The sequence below is a fragment of the Equus asinus genome, chromosome 9 (genome assembly GCF_041296235.1).
Source record: "Equus asinus isolate D_3611 breed Donkey chromosome 9, EquAss-T2T_v2, whole genome shotgun sequence".
Lineage (NCBI taxonomy): Eukaryota > Metazoa > Chordata > Mammalia > Perissodactyla > Equidae > Equus > Equus asinus.
In genome coordinates this window covers 66,747,500-66,770,390 of record NC_091798.1, presented here as the reverse complement: position 1 = coordinate 66,770,390, position 22,891 = coordinate 66,747,500, and the positions used below count along the sequence as shown (strand labels likewise).

Sequence of the window (22,891 nt, the reverse complement as noted above, 5' to 3'; positions counted from 1 at the left end):
AAAAAAAAGCAGAACTAAGAGATGAGGACAGCCAAACAGATTCCAGCTAAAACTGATTCAGCTTACTAATGAATCTACTAGCTAGTCCCGAACTCTTGATAGTCTCCTCACTTCTCAAATCAAGTGAAAGAATTGATTCCACGCCAGTTACAAGGGGCAGAGCTGTCACTTACCAGGGAGATTAACTTGCTTTGTTGAATACTGACAGGACCAGAGAAGGGCAGGACCCACACAGAATGCAGGGCCCTCTAATTCGTGGTAACCTCAAAATCTGAAGTAGAAGTAAATTGAGCATTTGGAATTTGCACCAGTGTATTATCCAGACTAAGGTGAACCTTGAGAGGGAATTTAAGGAAGTCCCAAACCAACATGAATCTTTGTCAACTCTGTTGCTTCTTGTGCCCAGACTGGTCAGCCCTCTGGGGGTACAGATTCTAGTCCTCCAGTGTTCAGAGTCCACACTCTCATACTTAGCCAGCTAGACCAACCAAGAAAGTTTGGGGCCCAAACATTGGTGTAATGGTGGCTCTGCCTGCCTCTGGAACATTGGGGAACTCTGTGGGTGAGGAAGTCAGCTGAGTTGAGGAAAAGACATCAAGGATCCCAAATGTCAAGTGATGCTTCTCCCTTGCCAGTATAGACAGTTCTTCACTTACAGCTGGGGCTCTGGGACATTCTCTACACTGCAATCAGATCTGTAAACAGCACAGTGCCTGGCTGGCCATCGCCAAGCAGGATTTCTTTTAACTACCACATTTTTGCCCTATGGCTTTAGATGTTATCAGACTGATGTTTAAATGTATCTAAAGTGACCCTCAGTGTCCTTTCAAATATCACACTGCTTCGCATAGACAATGCCAAGAAAAATGTGCTATGAATACACAAAATCAGAAAATGTAAAACAGTGTGAATGTGTGTATGTGGGGTAGGGGAAAACTACTGAAAGAAGTGACAATACAAATTATTTTTCTCTTAAATTCTTCCTGATTTTTAGATAAGTTTGAAAACACACAGAAACTGGGGACAGCTTGAGAAATTATAGAATTAAAGTTACATTTGAAAAGTCCACTTTTATAATAAAACCATTAACTCACAGACAAGAAAAATTTGGGAAGTTGCCTAGTGCTTCTCTCCCAATTACGCTGCATTGGAAACTTCTTAAAGACGGACAAGCACATCGATTGTCCTTCGGCTGGAGCTCTTAGTCAAGTTCTTAGGAATGAAGAGGAACAGACTGGGGGCCTCTGCCCAAATCCTGGAGCAGCTTGACTCTCTTTCTTTCCCTAGGCTACGTGAGTTAAGTTGCTTTCTTCTTTGCTTCTTCAGGGAAGAATGATGATAATCCTCCTTTCTATTTAATTCTTCCCAAGCTTGTTGGAAAGAGCCATTAGTTTATGTTTTATTCTTTATGCCTGTAAGATCTTGGGATGAAATACTCTCGATAAACCACAAAGCCTATTACTATTTTAAGTACCTGCATCTTCCAGGAGAAGGAACACGCTGGTTCCCTGCAGGAAAAATAAATGGAGTCAGCTTTCTGGCTGGCACACTGTCTTTAGGAAAAAAATAAGAAAAGACACAGATCTTCTTGTTCTGTCTACTGCAGAAAACATGTCCAGATCTGGTAAAGCAAAGCACAAATTTCAGAAGAGCTATGTGTTCCACACTCGGTGCTACACAAATCGGGGTTTTTTGTTTGTTTGCCTTTTGGTCCAAAAGAACAAGCTCTGAACACAAAAAGGAGAGGGTACTAGGGTGTTGATAAAATGCCTTTTCTAAAATGTGTATAGGAAGAAACATTCCTTCTCTTATTTTAGTGTGTTGTTTCATGGCTGTGAAGGAAAGAAAACGACTTTGGCTACCTACATCTCAAATGATACATACAGTTTGTGGGAGCACCTGGCACTTGTGAACAAAACAGCATGCAAAAATATTTTGTTCTATTTTCCCATTGTAATCTCTCTTAGAGATTTTTTTTTGTCCCTCTTTGTGTTCTTGTCAAGATTGACAAGCATCCGTGTGTTACCAAGTGACATGAAGTTCTTGCTTGAATAATCATGACTAAAATCCAGGATATTTCAAAGCACGTTATTGACTCGGAGAGCCACCCACTAGATGGAATTCTTCTGAATTAACTCTGACTGACAGCATCCGTGAGGTAGTGCCTTTACCCCAAATTGTCAGGACCTCCCTTGTCCCTACCATAGCTCCGGCGTTGGCATCCTTGTCCCAGGGTGTTAGGATATGAGTGTGTTGCTAAAAAGGCTTCTTTTAGTAATGTTACGGAAAACCCCACATTTAGGAATTAAACTGAGTCAGAAAGCAGAGAGCAAGAAGAGGAAATGACAATTCTTTTTATTTGAAGCGGGTGGCACTGTCTTGTTGACCTTCCTTCAGGGTAGACCCTAAATAATGCCATTGCTGGGAGTGAGATGGCAAAACTCATGGGACACTTAGAATGGAGCAGGGGTGGGTTTTAATGAAAAGTAATGAAATCATGTTTTACTCTCAGCATGTACTGAGGTTCTTGGGAAGAGAGTGTGACAGAAATTGTCAAAAGGGTCATTATGTTGGGAGAAGCTGAACATGAGGCCATTAGACCCCTTTCTTCTGCTTACTTCTAAGGGGTGGCTCCAGAAATTCTATACAGGAAGGGCTCAGAAGCTGCATTCTGTTTGGAAAGGGAGAGAGAGGACTTGCTGGAAGCAGCATTTGTGCTGCAAGCCCACTGTTTTTACTTAGACGCTGTGGTGGTGTTTTCTTAAAGAGTGGTTTGGCTAATCATCCCCTCCCCTGAAGCATATGAACCCTTGGTGATGCCCTTGACCAGCTCCTTGGGCAATGCGATTCCCTGCCTTTTTTTTTTTTTTTTTTTTAATCTTGTGTATTCATTTATCATCGATATAAAAAAAAGGACACACAATTATTGCAAATTTACTGCTCACAGGGCCCATTAGCAGTTACAACTCCATTTTTTAAATAGGCATGCATATGTATTTAACCACTGAATGACTTGCCTAATATAGTGGAATGTATCAATCTGAAAAATAACAGGGGATATTTGCCCTGATTAGTTATTTATAATCACTTTCAGAAAGCACTTGTTTTCCAGAGGTTCTGTGCAAAAATCAATGCTTTTCACAGCATTTTCCCCACTGCTTTCCTGAAGGATGTTTATGTTATCAGCAGAATTTGAGACTAAGCTTTGCAAACAATCTCTAAGAAACTGTTTTATAAACAATTCCTCAGAAACTGTTAGAATGGTCAATGATGAATTCATTAGAATTATCTTGAACTTTTTTTTGACACTAGATTATATACATTCCTATAATAAGAGATAAAAGATTCTAATCATTATCATTGGGATGAGAGATTCAAATACAAGCATGTGTTTTATTCACCCAAATTTCCCCTATGATTCTTTTTATATAACACCCCAGATGATAACTCAGGCATTTCATATACTTTGCTACCAAACAAATTAAGTGTGGTTCATGCAACACTGCTCACTGTCTCCTCTCTGGTCTGGTCTGCTCTCCCATTAGAGTGTGCAGCCCTATCTTTTGGGAACTGGCTTCATAGGGACTCAGGGTCACTTTCAAATTATCTTAGTCCCCAATTTTGCACATGCTGTACTCATCCTTTTTCTGTGTTATGTAGCCTTCACCTTGGCTGAGGTCCTAGACATCTCACAATTTGGTGTAGAGACAGTCTCAGCTTCCGGAGCAGCTATCTCATTATTCTTTTATGCGGAATCTGAAATTGTCATCTTTTCATCACTTCCTCTACTTCCTTAGGGCACCGTGGTGATTTCTCTGGACCAATATCCTCATAATTTGCTTCAGTAACACTCAGGTGTTGTCTCAGGTCTTCTCATTTCCACAGTCACCTTTGTGGGTACTATGAAAATTTACTCCGTGCATTTCACCATTTTCTGAAATCCTACGATGGTTTTTCACTCACCAAGTTTTCCATTTTTTAAGAAGCTCCTAACCCCTTTTTGACTATTATTTGTAAAGATGATATTAACTCTAAGCTTCCTAATCTTAAAATCCCTAAGTTTTTCTCCACTCACTTTTGTTTTTTTTTTAAAAAGTATCTATTTCCCCTCTGAATTAGGCCTAATATAAATGCTTAAATTTTATACATTCCCGGTAAATCATTACTATGTTATGCTTACACATAATGTCTGCCTTATTTTGTAAACTTTGAAAGTACAGATTGTAAACATTAACTTCTCTGCACAGCGCTCAGCACAATGTCATGATCACTTAAATGCTTTTGATGATGATGGTGATGATGATAATGACAACGTAATGCTGTTCTGGTTTGAAACTATCACATAGCCAGTCCAGTACATCTTTTTTTTTTTTTTTAAATATGAGTTGTTCCTCATTCTATAAAGCTGTCATTCTTCATTAGCAAAAAAGGTTACAGTAAGCTATAATTAGTGTTTAGTGCCCTGTCAAATAATTATGTATAATAAAAAGCTTTCAATGAGTTTAATGTTAACATGGTATAATTAAAGCCAAGTCTTGAAATGCATTAGGTGTCTATTATGTCAGATATTTGATGCTTTTTCCCTCTGCAGATGAAATTCTCAGATTGTGCTTATATAGCAATGTCATCATCAAAGACAAAAACTTGCATCACTCAGATGCAGAATGGGCTTTGCAGTGCCCAGCTAGGGCAACATTCAGAAAATCAAACAAATCACTTACATACCCTGTTATTTCCTGATAAGGAAACTGAGTCCCAAGATATTGTGTGACTTGCCCAAGGTCACACAGTAGTACGTTAATTCTTCCTTGATAGTGAGAATTGAGGTTTTTGGGTTGTACTGAATGATTTAGTATTGTTACTACTGTCATTATGTCTTTTTGAAGTGTAAGATGTTTGCTGAAAAAAATGCCCGTTTTGTCTTTTTCTTGATGGAGTGAAAAACATGCGTAAAGTGAAAGAATTTAATTTGTATTTAGCTCTGGTTGTATTTAACAGTTGTTTAGGACGCAGGGCTTGTCACAGAGCCTATTTTAAGGCTCAAATACAGAGACAAGGCTAAAATCTCCCCATTTTCTCATCAGAATAACTGGAATGTGCCTAGATACTTGGGCATTTCTGACCCTGCATTCTTTGAGCTGCTCAGGGCTTCTCTTGTGTGTGTCGTATTATCTTTTCTGTCCACAAAGATTTTGAAAAATCAGCAGAGTACAAGTAGCCCCTGAAATAAAGGCGTCATTCAAGGAACAAAGAAGTAGAAGGAGGGCTCCAATTAAAATGATGAAAATCTTTAATTTTTATTTAGGTATACTTGTACGGACACGTGGATATACAAATACAGATCGTATGGGTTTGTTTGTGTGTGGGGTTTTTTTTTTTTACATTTTCTTTTACGTTTATATAATGTCAGCATTTCAAAACAGCACTCGATGAGTAAGTGCAAAGGAACTTTAAAGCAGGGCAGTACAAGCACAGGACCACACGGAGCTGGACTTCACACCCAGACGCACACACAATGAGTGGCTTCAATGGGGTGTCAAGAGTAAGCATGGAAAGCGGATTTTGACTCATGGGTAACCTCCAACATGCCAGCATCTATTAAACTGTACAGACAATGGGGGCAAGCCCATTGTAGGGAGATTTGTCTCACATTCGAGCAGCTCTGGGGCAAATGCATGGGAAAAACTCAGTGATGCCAAACCAGAGACAGACCTGCCCATTCACGGTTCTGAGGGAAATAAAGCATGGGAGGAAGGCGAGAGACAAAAAAATAAACATAAGAAATAAAGGAGGGGGGTGTAGGCAAACGGGGGTGTTGGTGGAGGTGGTTTTCAAAAGAAAAACTAGTGACCACAGCTCTGAGAGCAATGAATGGAGAGGAGGAACTTAAAACTGTTTTTCTAATTTGGGGGAAACTAATAAAAATGGCTGCTGCCGTTGCTAAGGCACCAGAGAAAAACAAAGTCCCTGAAAGTCCACAGGTACTGTGTGACTCTTCTTTCACAATGATACAGAGGGAAACAGCCCCCATTTAACCTTCCTAAATGGGCTGGTTTGCAACTTTGCCCATGCACGGGCTGCACGTGATACTGGCAAGACTCTTCCTGGGGAAAAATGAACAGTCTATGAAAACCACCACAAACAGAAAACCAAACCAAAGTACAGAACCGTTTCTAAATTCCCTAAACCTTTTCAAACCAACATGCTGGGGGGAGAAAAAAACACCATAGGGCTCCAGCATCAGACCTTGAAAACATTGAGGACAAAATATTGATCAAAAACGTCATGTTGTTCCAGGTCCCAAGATGGTGGAGTCTTAAGACTGGGAGGGCGATGACCACACGTGAGTCCTGTATGGAGCAGTGTTTTGGCCATTTGTGACTCTTCTCAGCCACGTATACATTGGATGTTTCAAAGCCTCAATGCATGTTTTGTATCCTGAAAGACTATTGTTCTCACTTACAAAAGACATAAGAATCAAATTAATACTTTATTATCAAACACTATATACAACAGAGGTTGCTAATAATACAGAATTTAAAGAACGCAGTTTTTTTTTTTTTTTTAACGTTTTACTTTTCTTTCCTCTGCCACCCAAGAAAGTACAGTACAAAACAATAGCCTAAACTAACACGAACTGTTACCTGGTCTATTAAAGGATACACGGTATCCACTAAACAGACAGATCCTTATTTCCCTGCTTCATGTTGCAAAGCCCTTGGCAACCAGGGGCAAAGGTCGCGGGGGTTTGACTATCTGGGGCTGAGAGGTGGCTAAGGCTGCCCTTCAGACTTTTGAATAGTTTTTGAAATTAAAAGCTGCTACAAAGTTGCATCGACATCCTCCTAAGCCCCCAGAGGGTTGTAACACCACCACAAAAGGCCACCAGCACTTTTTGGACAAGATGAAAACTGTCTGATACCGATCATCTTCTTGAAAACTCCATGGCAAGCAGTACCTACAATTACGTCGCTTATAAGTAGGTAAGCGCACTATCTACTGATGTGGATAGTCTTGCTATTTTTTTTTTTTTTTTACTTAGTTTGTAGTGGCACAACGGTGAAGTAAAGGGGTCTAATTTCACTGTGAAAAATGAAAGACAATGGCAGGGAGGGCCATGAGTAATTATTTCATTTGTTAGAGACAAATGCTAGAAAAACCACAGAAGTCACCGTTTCTAAATGAAAGTAGCATTGCTAATGTAGATATGACTAACTGGAATCATTACAGGAGCCTCTGATTTCCTTGTGGCTATGGAACATGCAGTATTATTTTGGTTCTGACTATTGATCCATTTTAGAAGGTATCTTTTTCCCCCTACCCACATCCCACTGGACCAACAAGCCTGTAACTATTACTAAAAAGAAGTTTTACTGGATATTACTGAGAGTACTGAGCATATAATTAGTTAAAGGAAAAACGAATCTAATGCTGTGAACTTTTGTTTCAGTGAAGTGGCGGCTGCCTTCTGTGATAAGACTCTGCCACTCCAGAGAAGCTCCTGATGTTGGGGACCTGCGAGGCTGGCAACCTCACTCACATGGTTCCAAGTGTGAACAGACGCAGCAGTAACATCCACTCCAAACGGATCAGGTAAGCCCAGATTACATTTCAACATGTGTACAACTCTCCAGGGTGCAGTACCTTCACAGCTGCCTTTAATTCACATATTTTTCTAATTCAGAACTGCTCACAGTTCTTAGCAAATTCCCATTCATATAGTCTGTCCACAATATGACCCCTCTTTTTTTTTTACATATACATTTTAAAAAACAAATATATAAAAAATCCGTATTTTGCTGGAATGCTTCCAATTTTTCACATCTTACATGGTCATTGCATTTATATTTGTTTTGTTTTCAAAGGCATGGTTTCTATTGACATGTCGTGCAATAGCAAAAAGGCTAGATTTCTTTTCCACTGGTCTCACACTTTTCCCTGTCTAGGCTTTGCAGTTCAAAGTTCGTGACAGCCTCGCCAGAAGAAACCCCCAAGGCTTGCATTTCCTCATAATCAACTGGAAACGTCCCTCGTCGGCCATGCTAAGATTCCTTAAACAGGGTCATCCTGCGTTTATTCTCCTTCTGCCCCACCCCCACAATGAAACAAGATAGCCCCCATATTTCTAAATGTATCAAGGGATACCACTTTTTCTCACAAGTTTAAATAGGACAAGCATATATACTCACTCTCAGCATAAAGTATATCTAAATAATGTATTTTCTATTCTAGTGGATTTTTAAAAAAATATTTTGTTAAAGTCTTTGGGACTCCATCTTGTTTATCTCCCACAGATAAACACATGTTCCCCCTACGCTTCAGGCTGTGTCAGAAAGGGAAAGAATATAAAATCAACACTTGAATTTTTTTATCCAAACTTTGGAATTTTTATTCCAAATTTCCCTTTAGCCCTCCCAAGTAGTGCTGACTGACTCTCCTGGTGACAGGGGTTTGTGTCTGAGCCCCTGTAATCGTGGACTGTGGAGCAAAATGTGGGTACTAGGGTGGGAGTCGGGGAAAGGCCACAGCACACTGGCGCTCCAGCAAAGCCAAATCACATCTCCTCGGGCCACTGATATCCTTTCCTTGGTACGTATTGTCCCCCAGAGGAGTATCCAAAGCTATTCCATTATACACGCATCAACCCTGGCTTGTCAGCCTTGGGGAAGGTCACTTTATTCATAAAAATGCCTCTTTGAGTTTTTAAAAAAAAAAAAAAAGTTGTAGCACCATGGTGATCTGTATTCAAAGGAAAGAAAAATCTGGTGTGCACTGCCCAGTCACCAAAAATATTAGAGGCACTCACACATACGCACCCCCACTAAACCTAGTTGTCTCTGTCTTCACACTTCTCTGTGCTAGCATTCCGCCACCTGACCCGCCTCCTGGAAAAAAGGCTTCTTGTACGGAGCACAGGTTTTGCTGTCAAGAATGCTTTAAGACAGTTATCTTAAGAAAACCAGTGTCTCAACCTTTTAGAAGCCGTTCATTTATATACTCCTAGAGGAAATGGTGTAATATTATATCTATTCTTAATACCTCCCCTCTGGACTTGACATGGTGACATGATGCCCTGCACGATCATCTTACAGTTCTGAATGAGAAGGCATAAATATTGTATGGGAGAGTAAAACCCTCCTGGGCCTCGGCATCACCGGCTGCATCTGCCACTATTCTTCCTTGTCCACGTACGGCTGACAGTGAGCTAACGGAGGTGAGCTCTTAGAGGAGAATACACAGGAGCTGACGACCACTGGTGTCACTACGACAATTTGGCATTTTCATCTGGAGTCCATTTAATTTGGAAGAGGGGAGAGAAGTCAGGGGTAAGGGCTGGGGGGAAGGTGGGATGAGGGGGGCAGCAACTACTTTAGCCCCCCCCCCACTGTCCCCAAGTTGTTGCTTAGAATTCAGGCTGAAAGAAAGAAAAAAATCTGACATCTGCCAAAAAAACCAATAACAAGTCCCTTCTTAGGATGAGCAGTTAGGTGGATCTCTGGTGTTCCAAGACCCTGATGTTTTCTGTGACAGGTGACGGGAGGAGACTGTGCTATAATGTCAAAAGCATCGCCAGGAGAAACAGTAGGATTGCCAAAAGGCGGCTGGGTATCCTTGGTGTTTGTGCCGCGTTCTCGCCGCGGGATGGCTCGGCTGACTCATGTACGGTGTCATCTGTTCAAATAGAAAGCACACATTCCAATGAGATTTCACATCCTTAATAACGCTCTTGCAGCAGCCTGCTGTTAACAGACCTCGCCACCCTCTGCAAAGTAGGGTAATGAACCTTGTGCCACCATTGACTTTCATGTCTGCATAATCACTCATTATTTACAGCAAACAAAGGAGAGGCAGAGAAAATTGGACTTTCTCAGCAATATTAGTACTTTCCTTAAAAATGGAGGGGAAAAATTGTGCACATACTGTAACCTTTGGCATGTAAGCTACTTTGGTTCGCTGGCAGTCAGAGGCACTTTGCACAAACCTGACGTACCTGAATGTAACTTCTAAACCCAAGATGCCATGGAGAAGCAAGTGACATGTTCGGGCCGGGGGTGGAGGGGTGCAGTTATGTTGGCATATTAGTGGTTAACCAGAAGGGGCTGCCCATTTTCTTCTTTTTAGCAGTTTCATAGGATTAGTACTGAATGCCTGGTTGTTGGATACCTAGATGACTTTTTAAATATGAAAAATTAAATGCCAAAACAACAGCATTTTAAATAAACTATACATAATGCCCACTAAGCCTCAATAAACTGGCGCCCACTGGTGTGCCTATAATTAGGAATCAATTATGGTGCTATTAACCATTACAAACCTGGTATCTCCAGGATTAAATTACTTGAACTTGACTATTTTTACTTTTATCAGGCTGAAGCTTGGCACATGAATGATCAGTGTGGATGCAAATTTTCCTCTAAATAAAATGGATTAAGTGTGGTAACCTTCTTTTATTTAGCTATAAAGTCTTCTATGAGGCCGCCTCTGACTTTGGATGGCCTTCCTGATCTACATGATAAACAGACTTAACTTTGAAATGGAACTTTGCAGCAATTAGTACCCAAAGATAGATTGGCGGCTTGCCTATGCGCCATGCTATGCTCTAGTGTTGCCTGTCTTCTTCTTTCCACCTGACCTAACTTGTGCTTTTGGCCTAAGTGATCTCTGAACTACATGTTCTTGGAGCCAACAGTGGGCTTTCAGCATCAGGGGACCTTCCTGTGGGAGCTCAGCAATTGCCATCTTGGGTTTGTTCAATGGTCAATCAGAAAGAACGGTAACGAGTGAGACTCTAGTGTTCTCGGTTTTGTAGACCTTGAAGGATAAGCCCTGAATGACTCACCTAGAACCCCTTCATGGATTATCAGTTATTTTAAACTCATTTATATTTTCACACACCACAACATGTCACAATAAGGATGCTTTTTCTTCACTGGGTAGAGTATTATTTGTCCTAAAGTGGCCACTTTTCAGGCTCACAGGCTGGCCCCTGCTTCAGATATGGTCATGTGCGATGTCCCTGTACGTCACATTCCTTCCCAATATGAGCTGAGAAACATGTCTTCTCCGCGCTGAGTCTTCTGCCCTGGAGGGTTCCTATCATTTCAGCCTGGCCTCACCGAGAAGCGGCTGCGTCTCTGCGTCAAATTTGCTCCCCTCTCCTGGACCTCAGCAAACCTGCATGGAGTGCCTATTAGCTTTGGAGACTAGAAAAGGTTAGGAAGCAAGAATGGGAAGTTCAACGAACGCAGAGGAAAATATAAAGCCCCCCATGGTAGAGCCGATTACTGTGGACTCTTCTCTTTTCTCTGCTCTTTCTCAGCCTTGCAATGATATTAAATCCATAGTTAACAAGTGGTAGACATAAATGCCCTGAATAGCCCTGATATTAAAATCCAAATCACTTTCTGAAGAGTACCAATATGTTGTCAATCAGAGCAATAGCGTACTGCAGGCTCAACTGTGACAGAACCATAAACCCTGAGGATTCCAGAGTTCATTTTGACATACCACATGTATTTATATACCTGAAATTACATCAGCTACAGAGTTTTTCTCCACCTTATTTTTGCTAACATATTAATTACCCAATCCTCTTCCTTGTAAAGTTTGGAAGTGGACTGATAAAAGGTACCCAGGTCACACTCAGGTATGAGCTCAGTATGAGCTTGAAGGAGCCCAGCCTCGCCGTCCCTGCAGGCTGCTCAGTGACGACTTTCCATTGCTCTAGGCCCACGGAGCACAAAACACGGTGAATGGACCTTGCAGGACACTGAGAAGAAAGCTTTTGTTTTTCATATACGCGAAGCATGAGGCTCAATGTGCCTTTCAGTTCACTAATCATAGACAATCTTTGGAATCAGCCTTCTTCTAAGCAACCAACCAATAAATACTGTCTTGTCCTCAAAGGGGAAAATCTGTCCTATTAGGGCATCACGATTTTTCTCTTCTCCCTGCAACATGCTGGTCCTGGCTCAGGATTCTATGAGGCATCTTTTGATTAAAATAGGGCCTCAAAGTTGGGAGATGTTGGCCCCCAAGAAGCAAAATGAGAAACTGGTAAGTTTTTGGGTAAATATGAGCAATTTCAGAATTCTAAGGAGGAATTCATAAGTAAAATCTGTCCCAATGGAAATTACACCTAAACAGGAGAGAATTTCTAACACTTCTAACAGTGAATGTGGCTTGGAAGAAGAAATAGTCCTCTTCAGAAGCCAAATCAAGTCTTGCCTCCTGGCTGCAGGATTCCACAACATGAGGGCTTCAATGGTTAACTGAGAGAACACTAGCAATATTTTGGAGCATATTATGTGGCATATGTCTGCCCTGAGATCATCCTGTGTCCCTGATGATAGGAAACTGGCAGGCAGAGTGTGCAAGCAAACAAAAAAGACAAATACATTCCAAAGACAGGTGAATTAGTACACATTGCCGAGAACATGCAGTGGAATCCTTTCAGGCTTGCCGGATTCATAAAGTCTGGGTCTACACTCGACCACTCCACACAGTGGTGCAGAGCCTCAAGTCTGACTGAATTTTCTAAGGAATATGGTGAAGTACTCAAATTTATGATTACATTCATACAGCCCGGGATCGTAGCTCAACCTTGTCTTACTTTTTTAGTGAAGGTGCTCATCAGAAAGCCCTTAAATATAGTCATGACTGACTCAAGGATTTTTTTCCTGGATGTACACTTAAGCATGTCCACTCCCCAACACACACAGACACACACACACTGATTACATTCTGTCAAACTTTTGCAATTTCCATCAGTTATATGTGCATAGATTTGGGGTCATCATGGATTTTAAATGCTCAGTAAAAAAGGCCTATTTCCCCAAAGACAGTTAAATATGCTCATGTATGAATATAGCTTAATATCTTGCATTTTATCATTAGTTGAATTCAAAGGTAATTTTCCTAACGTCAGAACAGTCCTCACTGTGCCTCTTCATTATCAAAGAAAAACATGCAATCTGTTATGTTTCTAAACAGCCTCTTGCTTTCTTGATAGGCAGTGTAATTTACCTGGAAAAAAAGATTGGAAAGGTATGTCTATATTCTGTAACAATGTGCATTAAAAAATCGTAATTCAGGCTAACTTATGTTTATAACCTGCCTAACTCTGCCAGTCATTTTACATGTGACTGACTAAAGTCAAAAGAGTAAAGTTCTCTTTCTGAACATCTGTATATCTAGTGACGGTAACAGAATCCTACTTTTATACTAATGTTGGAATGAGAGTTGAGAGATCTGAATATTAAACCTGCATCTGTCTCTAAAATGATGTGTGGCCTTGGCCAAGTCTCAGTCGTAAAAGGAAGAGTGTAGACTCTGGTTTTTAAAAGAGAGACCCTCTAACTCACAGGTCCTATGATGGCCCAAGTTCTCAAGCTTGTGAGGAGTCTGGTACCTTGAAAAGCCACAATAATGCTTCCAGATTTCCAGGACACAATTAAAATGTCTCCATGTCAGCACTCACTGCTTGCAACTTTCTAAAGCGGCTAACTGATCCCTGGGGAGCCACTAAGGCCTCTGAGAGCACTTATTGTACACAACTCTCATTTGTGCTCTGGGTAGGTTGCCTGCCTCAGAAAAACAAGAATGCTTGGGGAAAAGAACCTAACTCTTCCTGTCAGGTACAACGTGAAAGCTATTGTATGTCCTGAGGCACCGTATTTACTCAGGTAAGTTTCCCTAAGGCTCATTGACCGTAAGTAAGTCCCCATAACAATACTCAAAGGAGAAAGTGGACCTCACAACACTTTAATTTCTAGGACCATAAGAAAGAGAAGTCCTAGTGAAAACAGATGAAATAAAAAGCCTCTGTTTGCATAAGGGGGCTCACATCTTTCTGTGAAGAGAAAATAATTTTATTTCCCTTAACTTTGAGATGGTCATGGGAGACGGGTAAGGAAACCAGTGAAGATCTTCAATAGTGGGAGGAGGAAAGGAAAGAACAGGAAGGCAAGTATACAGGGGCATCGAGGCACACTCCTCAGCGAACCATGGCTAGAGGGCGCCCACCTCTCACACTCAATCTAGGTGCATTAAATAGCCAGATTGAATTGAAAACCAAGTGGTTTACATTATCTGCGCTATGCTACAGTGTAAATGCTTCACTGAGTGCTTTTGTGGGTTTTACTTTTCTTCACTGTGATGGGAAAGTTTGGGTGTGTGGAAGCTACTAGTAGAAAAAATTTATTAGTCTTTAATACTTATTTTGGCTCAACAGACTACTGACACATTTGTGGGAGCAGCAGGTGTGTGAATTTGTGGCGTTAGGAGGCAACATGATTATACTTCTCCAGACCAACTGCTATTGACAACAGCCCAAATAATATTTGAAATAAAATGAAGTTCTTTAGATCAGTCCAATGATGCATGTGAATTTCTAGAGAAAACTGAATATGTTGAATTCGTTGCTATTTTGTGCAATAGTCCTATTACTTTTATCCATAGATTTGGACATAATATAAAAAAATTTTATAAGCATATACAATAGAAATTTCTTCTGTCTTATATGAAAACAGATCCATTAATATTCACAGTGAGTCACCAGCATGCTCGGAAGATATGGTAAAAAGGAGTGAGATTTTAGCATTCTGATGGGGCCTCTATATCAGGATACCGCATTATATCAAACCCATGCCCAAAAAAGAAAAGTCATATTTTATCTACCATGCACTACACAGAGATACTGGAGGAATGAGGAAGAATATAAATAATATTAGCATTACTAGCAATGAGCAAAAGCAGAGCAACTATAACATGCAAACATGCGGAGGGAAGAAAGGAAAAAAAGTACTGAAGCACCAGAGAGAGATGCATTTGTTAAAAGAGATTCTCTAAGCATACTAACCTGCTGGTTCTAATGAATTTTCTACTTTGTCGTTAACATCGAAAACACGATCATGAACACCTATAGTTTTCATACAGCTATCTATAACAAAAATAGAGATAACAGCCAAATATGTTAGTGAAGACACCCTTCAACTCCCGTTTCTTTCTTTTTTTCTTTCTCTCTATTTTTTCCTTTTATTGATGTAGATTGTTTTACAATCACTGGCATGTATCCAAATGCCAATATTGTTCCCCTTTGCTGTGCCCATACAACAGTCTAAGAAACAACAAGTTAGCAACTGCTGTGTACTTCAAATAAAAGCATCATGAAGAATGAGAAAAAATATGATGAAAACTAAAACATGGATGTTGATATACAAAACAGATACCACACAGGATTTAACAGTAAAAAAAGTTTTACCGCTGTGAACCAGACCATACAATAAAGCATGCGCCGTGAAGCCGCCCTCTGAAGCTCATTCTAGGGAACTTACTTGTTGGTCTCACAAAGACTTTGAGCTTTAGACAGGACCTTCTTCCATTATCTGGGATTGCAGAGGCTGTGGATAAGACAAAAAGAGAGAGCAAGAGAGAAAGGAGAGAACGACAGATTACTCTTCACTTCCAAATGCAAGTGGTCTCCAATACATTCTTTGCTGAACAACGGGAGCAGACTCTAATTCTTCCCAGAAGTTAAAACAAAAGTGCTTTTCAGATTGATACAGACTGCTATAGAAAGGGCCATCCCTATCTTCTGTTTTCAATACAATAAAGAAAGAATGATGCAAGAATGCTGGTAATCTACAGAAAAATACTTTAGATTTTTATTTCAAAGGCTCTTCCATTTAACTTGATCTGTTATCAATTTTCTTTAAAATAAGAAGATAATGCTTGAGCCCTCCTGCTTTCAGAGAGCTCCTCCTCCTCTCCGGCAGGAAAAGGGGCCCACCGGAGCCCAAGGTGAAAGTGCTGGCAAGAACCAATAACAGCCAGTTACGAGGCCAACTTAAACATGACCTGTTTCTGCTGGGGAAAGCAAAGCTTTGTCTGTCCTGAAAGCCTGTCTGTCAGTGCTTTGCAGGTAATTCAATTAGAGGTTTTACTCAGAACTTGGCTCTGCATTCTATATGACTAAACTGAGCCCAGCAACTTCCCTCATGCTATTATAAGTACAATATGCTATTGAGAAAGTACTATGTTGCAATGGTACATTTATTTTTAAAAATTTGCCACAGAGAAGGATGGAATTAATAAAGTGGGCTTACCAAAACATGACAACATGTTTCAAGTTATAAATCATTTGAGGAAGAAACTTTCTTCTCCTCTTCAAGATAATAAGGCTGTAAACTTTCCCTGCATTTGTAAGATTATCTCTCCTCAGTGCACACAGCATAATGTCAAAGGGATTTCCAAGGGTGGTAAGACCCTTAACAGTCACATATGTTTACTAATGCATTCTAGAAATGACAAAAATTACAGAAATGAGTGCTTGCATACTTTGCTCCTTATGTGTTTGCTTCAAGTGGTTTCTTTGTTCAGAAAAAGCAGATGACATCAATCAAAACACACATGGCTTACAATTAGTTTGGTAATATCCTCAGTGACGGAGAGAGGACTGATGTTTGGTATGCCTTCCCTCTTTTTTATTTTTGTCTTTTATGATTCTTCATGGGGAGCCCAGAAAACTAAAACGCTTATTTTGCAAGTGAGAGGATTCGAGATGCAAATTCCAAACTAATTTTACACGGATCTCCTCATGTAACTCCATATCCACGTCCTGGAGGAAAACTTAGAAATTCACCACCTAAAAGACATCAAGCTGTAAAGGACCCCTAGTGTCGCTATTCAACACCTGTTGAAAACTCTTTTAATTCTAGGACAAAAGTATACAGAAAAGATGTTTTCGGCCCTCCCCATGTCCCCTGTTCGCTCTGACAAGCAGTTAAGAAGTGCTAACAGCTGGCTTGGCTGTAGGCTTTCATTAAATCAAAGTCGGAAAAACTCCCTCTCCTGACATTTACAGTAACTAGTGTGTTACTTAGGGCACAGTATTTGCACTCTGTGGTTTGATCCAGGAAATGGTGTCCTTCCTGTGGACCCCAACTGCAAATGTGCATGTCACAAACACAGTGCACGTAGGTGACTCCAATTCATTAGAAAAACCTAAGTTCTTGAGATAGTTTTTGTCTTATTCATGAGAGGTGGTGTGAAAAGGTGACACACGGATATTCACACTGCTGTTCTATGGATATGTGAGCTGAGATGAACTCACTATGAGCCTCGTGGCCCTGATTTGCCACATGTAATAACTGATTTTCCCAATGAGACAGCAAGATGTGACAGGCTCAAGGTAGGACCTAATGTTTAATTGTTTTACTGTGGGAACTTCTTGGAGTTTGTAGTACAGGTCTTTCAGATTTACATGCAGGAGAAATCGTATAAATCCAGGACATAAAAATCATTGTAGGGCACACTGGAATAACTAAACAGCAACAAAAGATAAGCTGTCCAGGAAATACTGAAGAGAGTTCACTCGCCAGTTCTCAAAGAGGGACAAGTAGCCTTAGCTACTGGGTGAGTTACATTCTTCTGTGCATTAAGAATACAAAATGTGCTTCTATTTACATAAAATAAAAACCTCTCTTCCCCATCAAACTTCTCCATTACTTCCTCATCTCCTATCACCAGAAAAGCCGTAACAATGATAACATGACTGACACCTTATGATATTGTTTGACTACCATACTCTAATCCTTAGAAAAATTAATGAACAAAGACTATAACCATATAATGTGAGTACACTATGCAGATGACGTTACATCAGTTGATTCCACAACCTCTGACCTGAGCTCATGAAGTAAATGCTTAACCAATCTGAGAGGGTGTACCTTGCTAGGTCAGTATAACATGAGTTCCTTACCTGTTATGTTGAAAAACAAAAATAAAATCAAAAAGCATAAAAACTTTTTATATATCAGGAAAAACTCAATTTTTTATGCAAGGTTTGTTTAAAAAAGTGAGTCTGTGGCTTTATTCTACATTATGTTCTGGGTTTCTTAACCCTACAATCCCTTAGCTGACAAATGTAGGACGTCTTTAGGCCACTTACAAATAGCGACAATTATTAGTAATATTTGAAGATATAAGGTAATATAAAAGTGCTTTACTAGTCACAAGCAAACAAAAAGCAGAGAATTGAGCATTAAAAACACACAATAACACAGGAGTTGAAAAATGTAATATTCACACAAGTAAATTGATGAAGAAAATCCTTTTAGGATCAATTATGAGCAAAATAATTGAAGACAGACATGAGGGAGTAAAAATTTAAAAATGTGCCTGGCTTTTGTCAGGAGGTAGACACTATTAATCCCCATGATTCTAGAGACACATCACTTTATAATGACCAACACTATCTTTATCTTAGTTAAAACAAAATTTATATACAAGTTCTCATGCTGCTTTTAGAAAATTAATCTTGAACATATGAAAACTGATGGTGAATAATCACTAAGATGTATTATATATTACTGCAGCTTCACCCATCCATTCAAATGCTTTCAAAATTCCTACTATGTGCCAGCTACCCTATTAGGTGCTGTGGATGCAAAGATGTACAAGACGAATTTCCTGTCCTCGTACTATGCTTAACTCCAGCTGGGGGCATAAATATGTACCACAGTTTAGGGCACAAGGAAGAACCCATGTGATCACCAAGGTCTGCAAGAATTGGCCAGCACAGCTTTGGGTACAGAGTCAGCTGTGTCTGGGAGCGTGAGGGTGTCCCAGACATGTTTATCAGAGGGAATTTTATCAAGGCTTTACAGGTCCTCTGGAAGCCAACCAATAGCAACTGGGACAAAAGAATTAAAACATTTCATTCCTAAGTTCCCAAATCGCAGCTTTAGCAACCAAAAAGAGGAATTAACCTGCAAGAGGTAAAGAAAACTTAGATCTGAACACTTGCTATAAAAATACATGGATTTTCTAAAAGAATTTGTGAAAGTAAAATGAGAAATTCAACTCATGTTTTAAACATTTGTCACATAATCCAAATTCATATCCTTCTACTTGGTTTATTGCTGAAAATGTACGTTTGGAGTCAGGAAATTGGGAGTAGGGGTGTGGGGACCATTAAAACAAGCACAACCTCCCATTCCATGATCTTAATAGCAACTTTATAAATCAACCCATAGGGTCCCTTCCCCCTAATGATCTGCAAGGTACCAATCAAAACCTTACAACACATAATGAAATATAATCAGGGGCCCTCTGGTTCTCTGTGTTTAGAGTATCATGCCAATAAGGCCACGAAGGCTGCTAATCTTCACTTTGTTCCATGACCTCAGGCAGAGGCCCTACCTTCAGCCATTCCTGAAAACCTGCTTCCTTGGTCTCCCGGGGCTCAGGTGAGCACCATTCAGCACTTACCAGCCAATCTGATACGTAAGGGGGACCACATTCAGTGCCCCTGTATCAGTACTTTCAAAAGCTACATTTAGCATTGCCAGTACACGTAATATTCATGTCACAATTCACTACAGGCCTATCAGTTGGACATGGCAAGGGAATACTGACACCATGCTTGTGGTAGGCAGCTTCTGACCTGGTTTCAATGATGTCCACCTCCTTGTATGTGTGCCTTTGTGTGTGCCCCTCCCCTTGTGAGTGGGCTGGGCCCAGTTTCCTGCTTCTAACAAGGAGACTACAGAAAAAGTGATGGGATGTCACTTCTGTGACTATGTTGTAAAAGGCTGTGATTTCTTCCTTGCTAGCTCTCTCTCTCCTGCTCATGATGCAAGATGCCACATTGTGAGATTCTCAGTGGAGAGGCCCACGTGGCAAGGAACTGAGGGAGACTTCCAGCCAAGAGAGCGCAAGGAACTGATGCCACAAAGAACTGAATCGGGCTAACAATCACATGAGTGAGCTAGAAAGTAAATTCTTCTTCTCAGCTGAGCCTTGAAATAACTGTCGCCTTGTAAGAGACTCAGACCCAGAGGACCCAGTCAAGCTGCCCCTGGATTCCTGACCCAGGGAAACTGAAATAATAAATTTTGTCTTAGCCACAAAGTTTGAGGGCATTTGTTACTCAAGAGCTAATTGACACAATGCTGGATACAAACAACTCTGTGTAGTCAAAGGCTTCCGACAGCCAACTTCAGACCTGAGGCCTAAGGCACTGGAGCGGATTCCGCTAAAGGACTGCCTGCCCTTGTTCCCACAGAGCGGCTCCTTCCTTACTCTGCTGCCATGTCTAAACAACTGGATCCCTTACTAGTTTACTTTTCAAGCTACTGTTACAGTCCACTTAAAACAAGCCTTGAAGAGAGGTAATTATAAACTGCTGCTAAAGAAATACCACAAGACGTATCTATTTGTTTTCACTCCAGCATTTAGAAACTGTTTTTCATTTTCCTTCCCATGCCACTTAGTTTGTTTTTGCTAATGTAGCCAACCTGTGCTGTTCCTTGCAATTAGCGTGATGTCTCACTTTAACTCCAAATTGCTGGGTGAACCGAAATGAGCTCTGATATGAAATGTAAACTTAAATCATAAGAGGGAATCCTTTCCTCAGATATGAGAAATAGAATATAAAAGTGAGCTTAAAAACACCTCAAATAAAGGACTTTAATAATAAGTCAAACCTTCTCTTTGCATCAAAAAACTCCCATCAATTATCTTTCACACAGACTATCAAATTAAATACAAACATTATGAGACTTCAAGCAACTCAAAAGTAATCAAGGTAACAAAACTTCTTCTTCATGAAGAACTGTAAGTTTAGCAGGAGAGGCAAGAGACTCTCGTATTAATATTTTTTTCGCATTTTTAGGCCCAATGCTGTACTCACTAGTCAAATTTAACACCTCTGCCTAACCTTATTCATCCCCAAATCTTCATTCCAAAAGCCAAAATCCTTCTCTTTTTCTGTGTCCCTTGTCAATCTGGGTACTTTGGAAAGTTTTATTTTTAAGAATAGTCAGTCACTTTCTTCTTTCTAAAGAAATGAGTGTGTGTGGGAGCATTAAAAATGCAGTTTTCCATTATGTTTGCCAGAGGCAATATTTCTCAATTTGTGCAAGTCACAAGAAAAGATAGGCTATTAGTTGTTAGCAGAGCCCAGCTTTCCTGTGTTGGTTTCCATGTGGTTTAACATACAACACAGATATATGCAAATTAGACAGGTGACTGTAGAATTAAGCATTAATATTCCTTTCACAATAAATGCTGAGAAAGTAAAGTCCATTAAAAGAAATGGTACTACTGAAAATATCTTCTAGAATTTAATGAATCAATAAAATCTATTTTGTGTATGTGGGTAGGGGGTGGGGAACAGAAGTGGTGGTGGGAATAGGATAGAGATTAACCAAAGCCATATGGACTTCTTGGAAAATGGTTACCAGACCTTCAAAAAAAGTCTTAAAACAAAAGTCAACCCTCTTGGTAGGAAAGACTATTCCAGCAACAATTTGCAAGTGGCTATCTGCCTTTTTTTAAAAGCAGCACAACAGCTAATTTTCGTATTAATAACAAAACCACCAGTTATGATGGAATACATCTCACCATTCTACCTTTTGAGATTTAAAAGTCGCATGTTTTAATAGTGTGCTCTTGACCCCGGGGTTTATCAAGCTTACATCCTAAGAGCAACCACAGGAGCTGGCTACACTTGCCACACACTTGCCACACATTTCAGAGTCTCAAGATATAAATTACTGGCACGTTAAGGTCAAAGCCCCAGATGTAAAACCTGGAAACAAGGTTACTAAGTAAAGGTGGAAGCTGTGCAGAAATTTAAAATACCATGTGAATATTACAGACTTTGATAGGGCTCTGGGGGTGTTTCTTTAAAAAAAAACTAGAAAAGGAAGAGGGGTGTGTTTCCCACCTTATAATAAGCGTACAACAACGTACTCCACAAGCTAAAACTTGGTTTCAACACCAGGGAACTATAACAGGGACAAATAATTAGAGTCAAGTTCAGAGCGAGGGAAGTAAAAATAAGTTCCAGCTGTGTAGCCTCAGACAAAAGAGAAAATAGGAGGTGCCGCCCATCACACCCATTGCTCCCCCTTGCCCCATCTCTCTACCCCCTCAGGCAAAGTTCTCACTGCAAATACTAACAAGTATTATTTAAATTCCAGCAGCTGAGCCTCAGTAGATCAATGACTTTTTCTTAGCAACCTCAAATGAATGGCTGAGGACAAGTTTCTTTCCACTGATTTCTAGGAATAAACAAATAGGACATTATCATGCTTTTGTATACATTTATTTGAAGTATGGGCAAACTTACTTGCTTTTTAAAGCTCAGTGACAACAAACTTGTTTCCACTGCTTACTGAAGAAGAGTATGTTATGTCCCATATACTTTGATATCTTTGATATTAAGGCATGACCAAAAAAAATAACCTGGCTTTCAGAGAATGCTTTTAAAATCTCCTCTATAAGAAGCATTTCTAATTCTTTTTAAGGAAAATTTAGTCAGCTTAAATCTCAGGTTCTAAATCTAGACTTTATCTCCTTCTTCTATGACGTGACTGGAGAAATCCAGTCCACATAGTCACGGAAAGCAAGATAACATTTAGATATCATTTTAATTGTTAACAAAACCCTAAACATGAGGAAATATAATTAACTTCTTTATTGGATATTCTACTATTTTTTTTAAAAAGTCACTGAACATCTTCGAACAGTTAGGAAAAAATAAGTTTCCTATTATAAACTAGAGTTGTAACTATTTTCTGAGACCTGGGCTTGCCTGAGGCCACATTACTGAAATGACTGTCCCATGCCGTTAAGGTCAGATAATTCTTTCTCTTGTTTGTGGTGATTTTGGTGAATTTCACGTGCTATACCAGATAGGTATAATTTGACAAAGAAAAACAGATGAGCAGAACAATTCACTTACAAAAACTCTTCTTCAGCCAGAAGCCACATAGTCAAGGTAATAACCACCAAAAGAAAAACTCAGACAAAAGGCAGAATTCCTAGAATCCCAGAGAGGAACTATTTCCATTACTTCTTCTCCACAGGCTCCTTGTAGCAC

At 40.0% G+C, this 22,891-nt stretch overlaps 1 protein-coding gene across 2 annotated transcripts in view; it reads right to left on the bottom strand.

The window, feature by feature from the left end:
* Positions 1 to 5,272: 5,272 nt before the first annotated feature.
* Positions 5,273 to 22,891, bottom strand: part of EFNA5 (ephrin A5) — a 270,814-nt gene continuing 253,195 nt past the window's right edge. The window contains exons 3-5 of one of the 2 annotated variants that reach the window (XM_014852977.3): positions 15,336 to 15,401; positions 14,861 to 14,941; positions 5,273 to 9,672 (exon numbers count right to left, since the gene is read on the bottom strand). In XM_014852977.3, coding sequence (XP_014708463.1) covers positions 9,551 to 9,672; positions 14,861 to 14,941; positions 15,336 to 15,401 — 269 coding nt within the window. In that variant the 3' untranslated portion in view covers positions 5,273 to 9,550. The remainder of the gene's footprint in view (positions 9,673 to 14,860; positions 14,942 to 15,335; positions 15,402 to 22,891) is intronic. The other variant, XM_014852978.3, reaches the window with a different exon arrangement.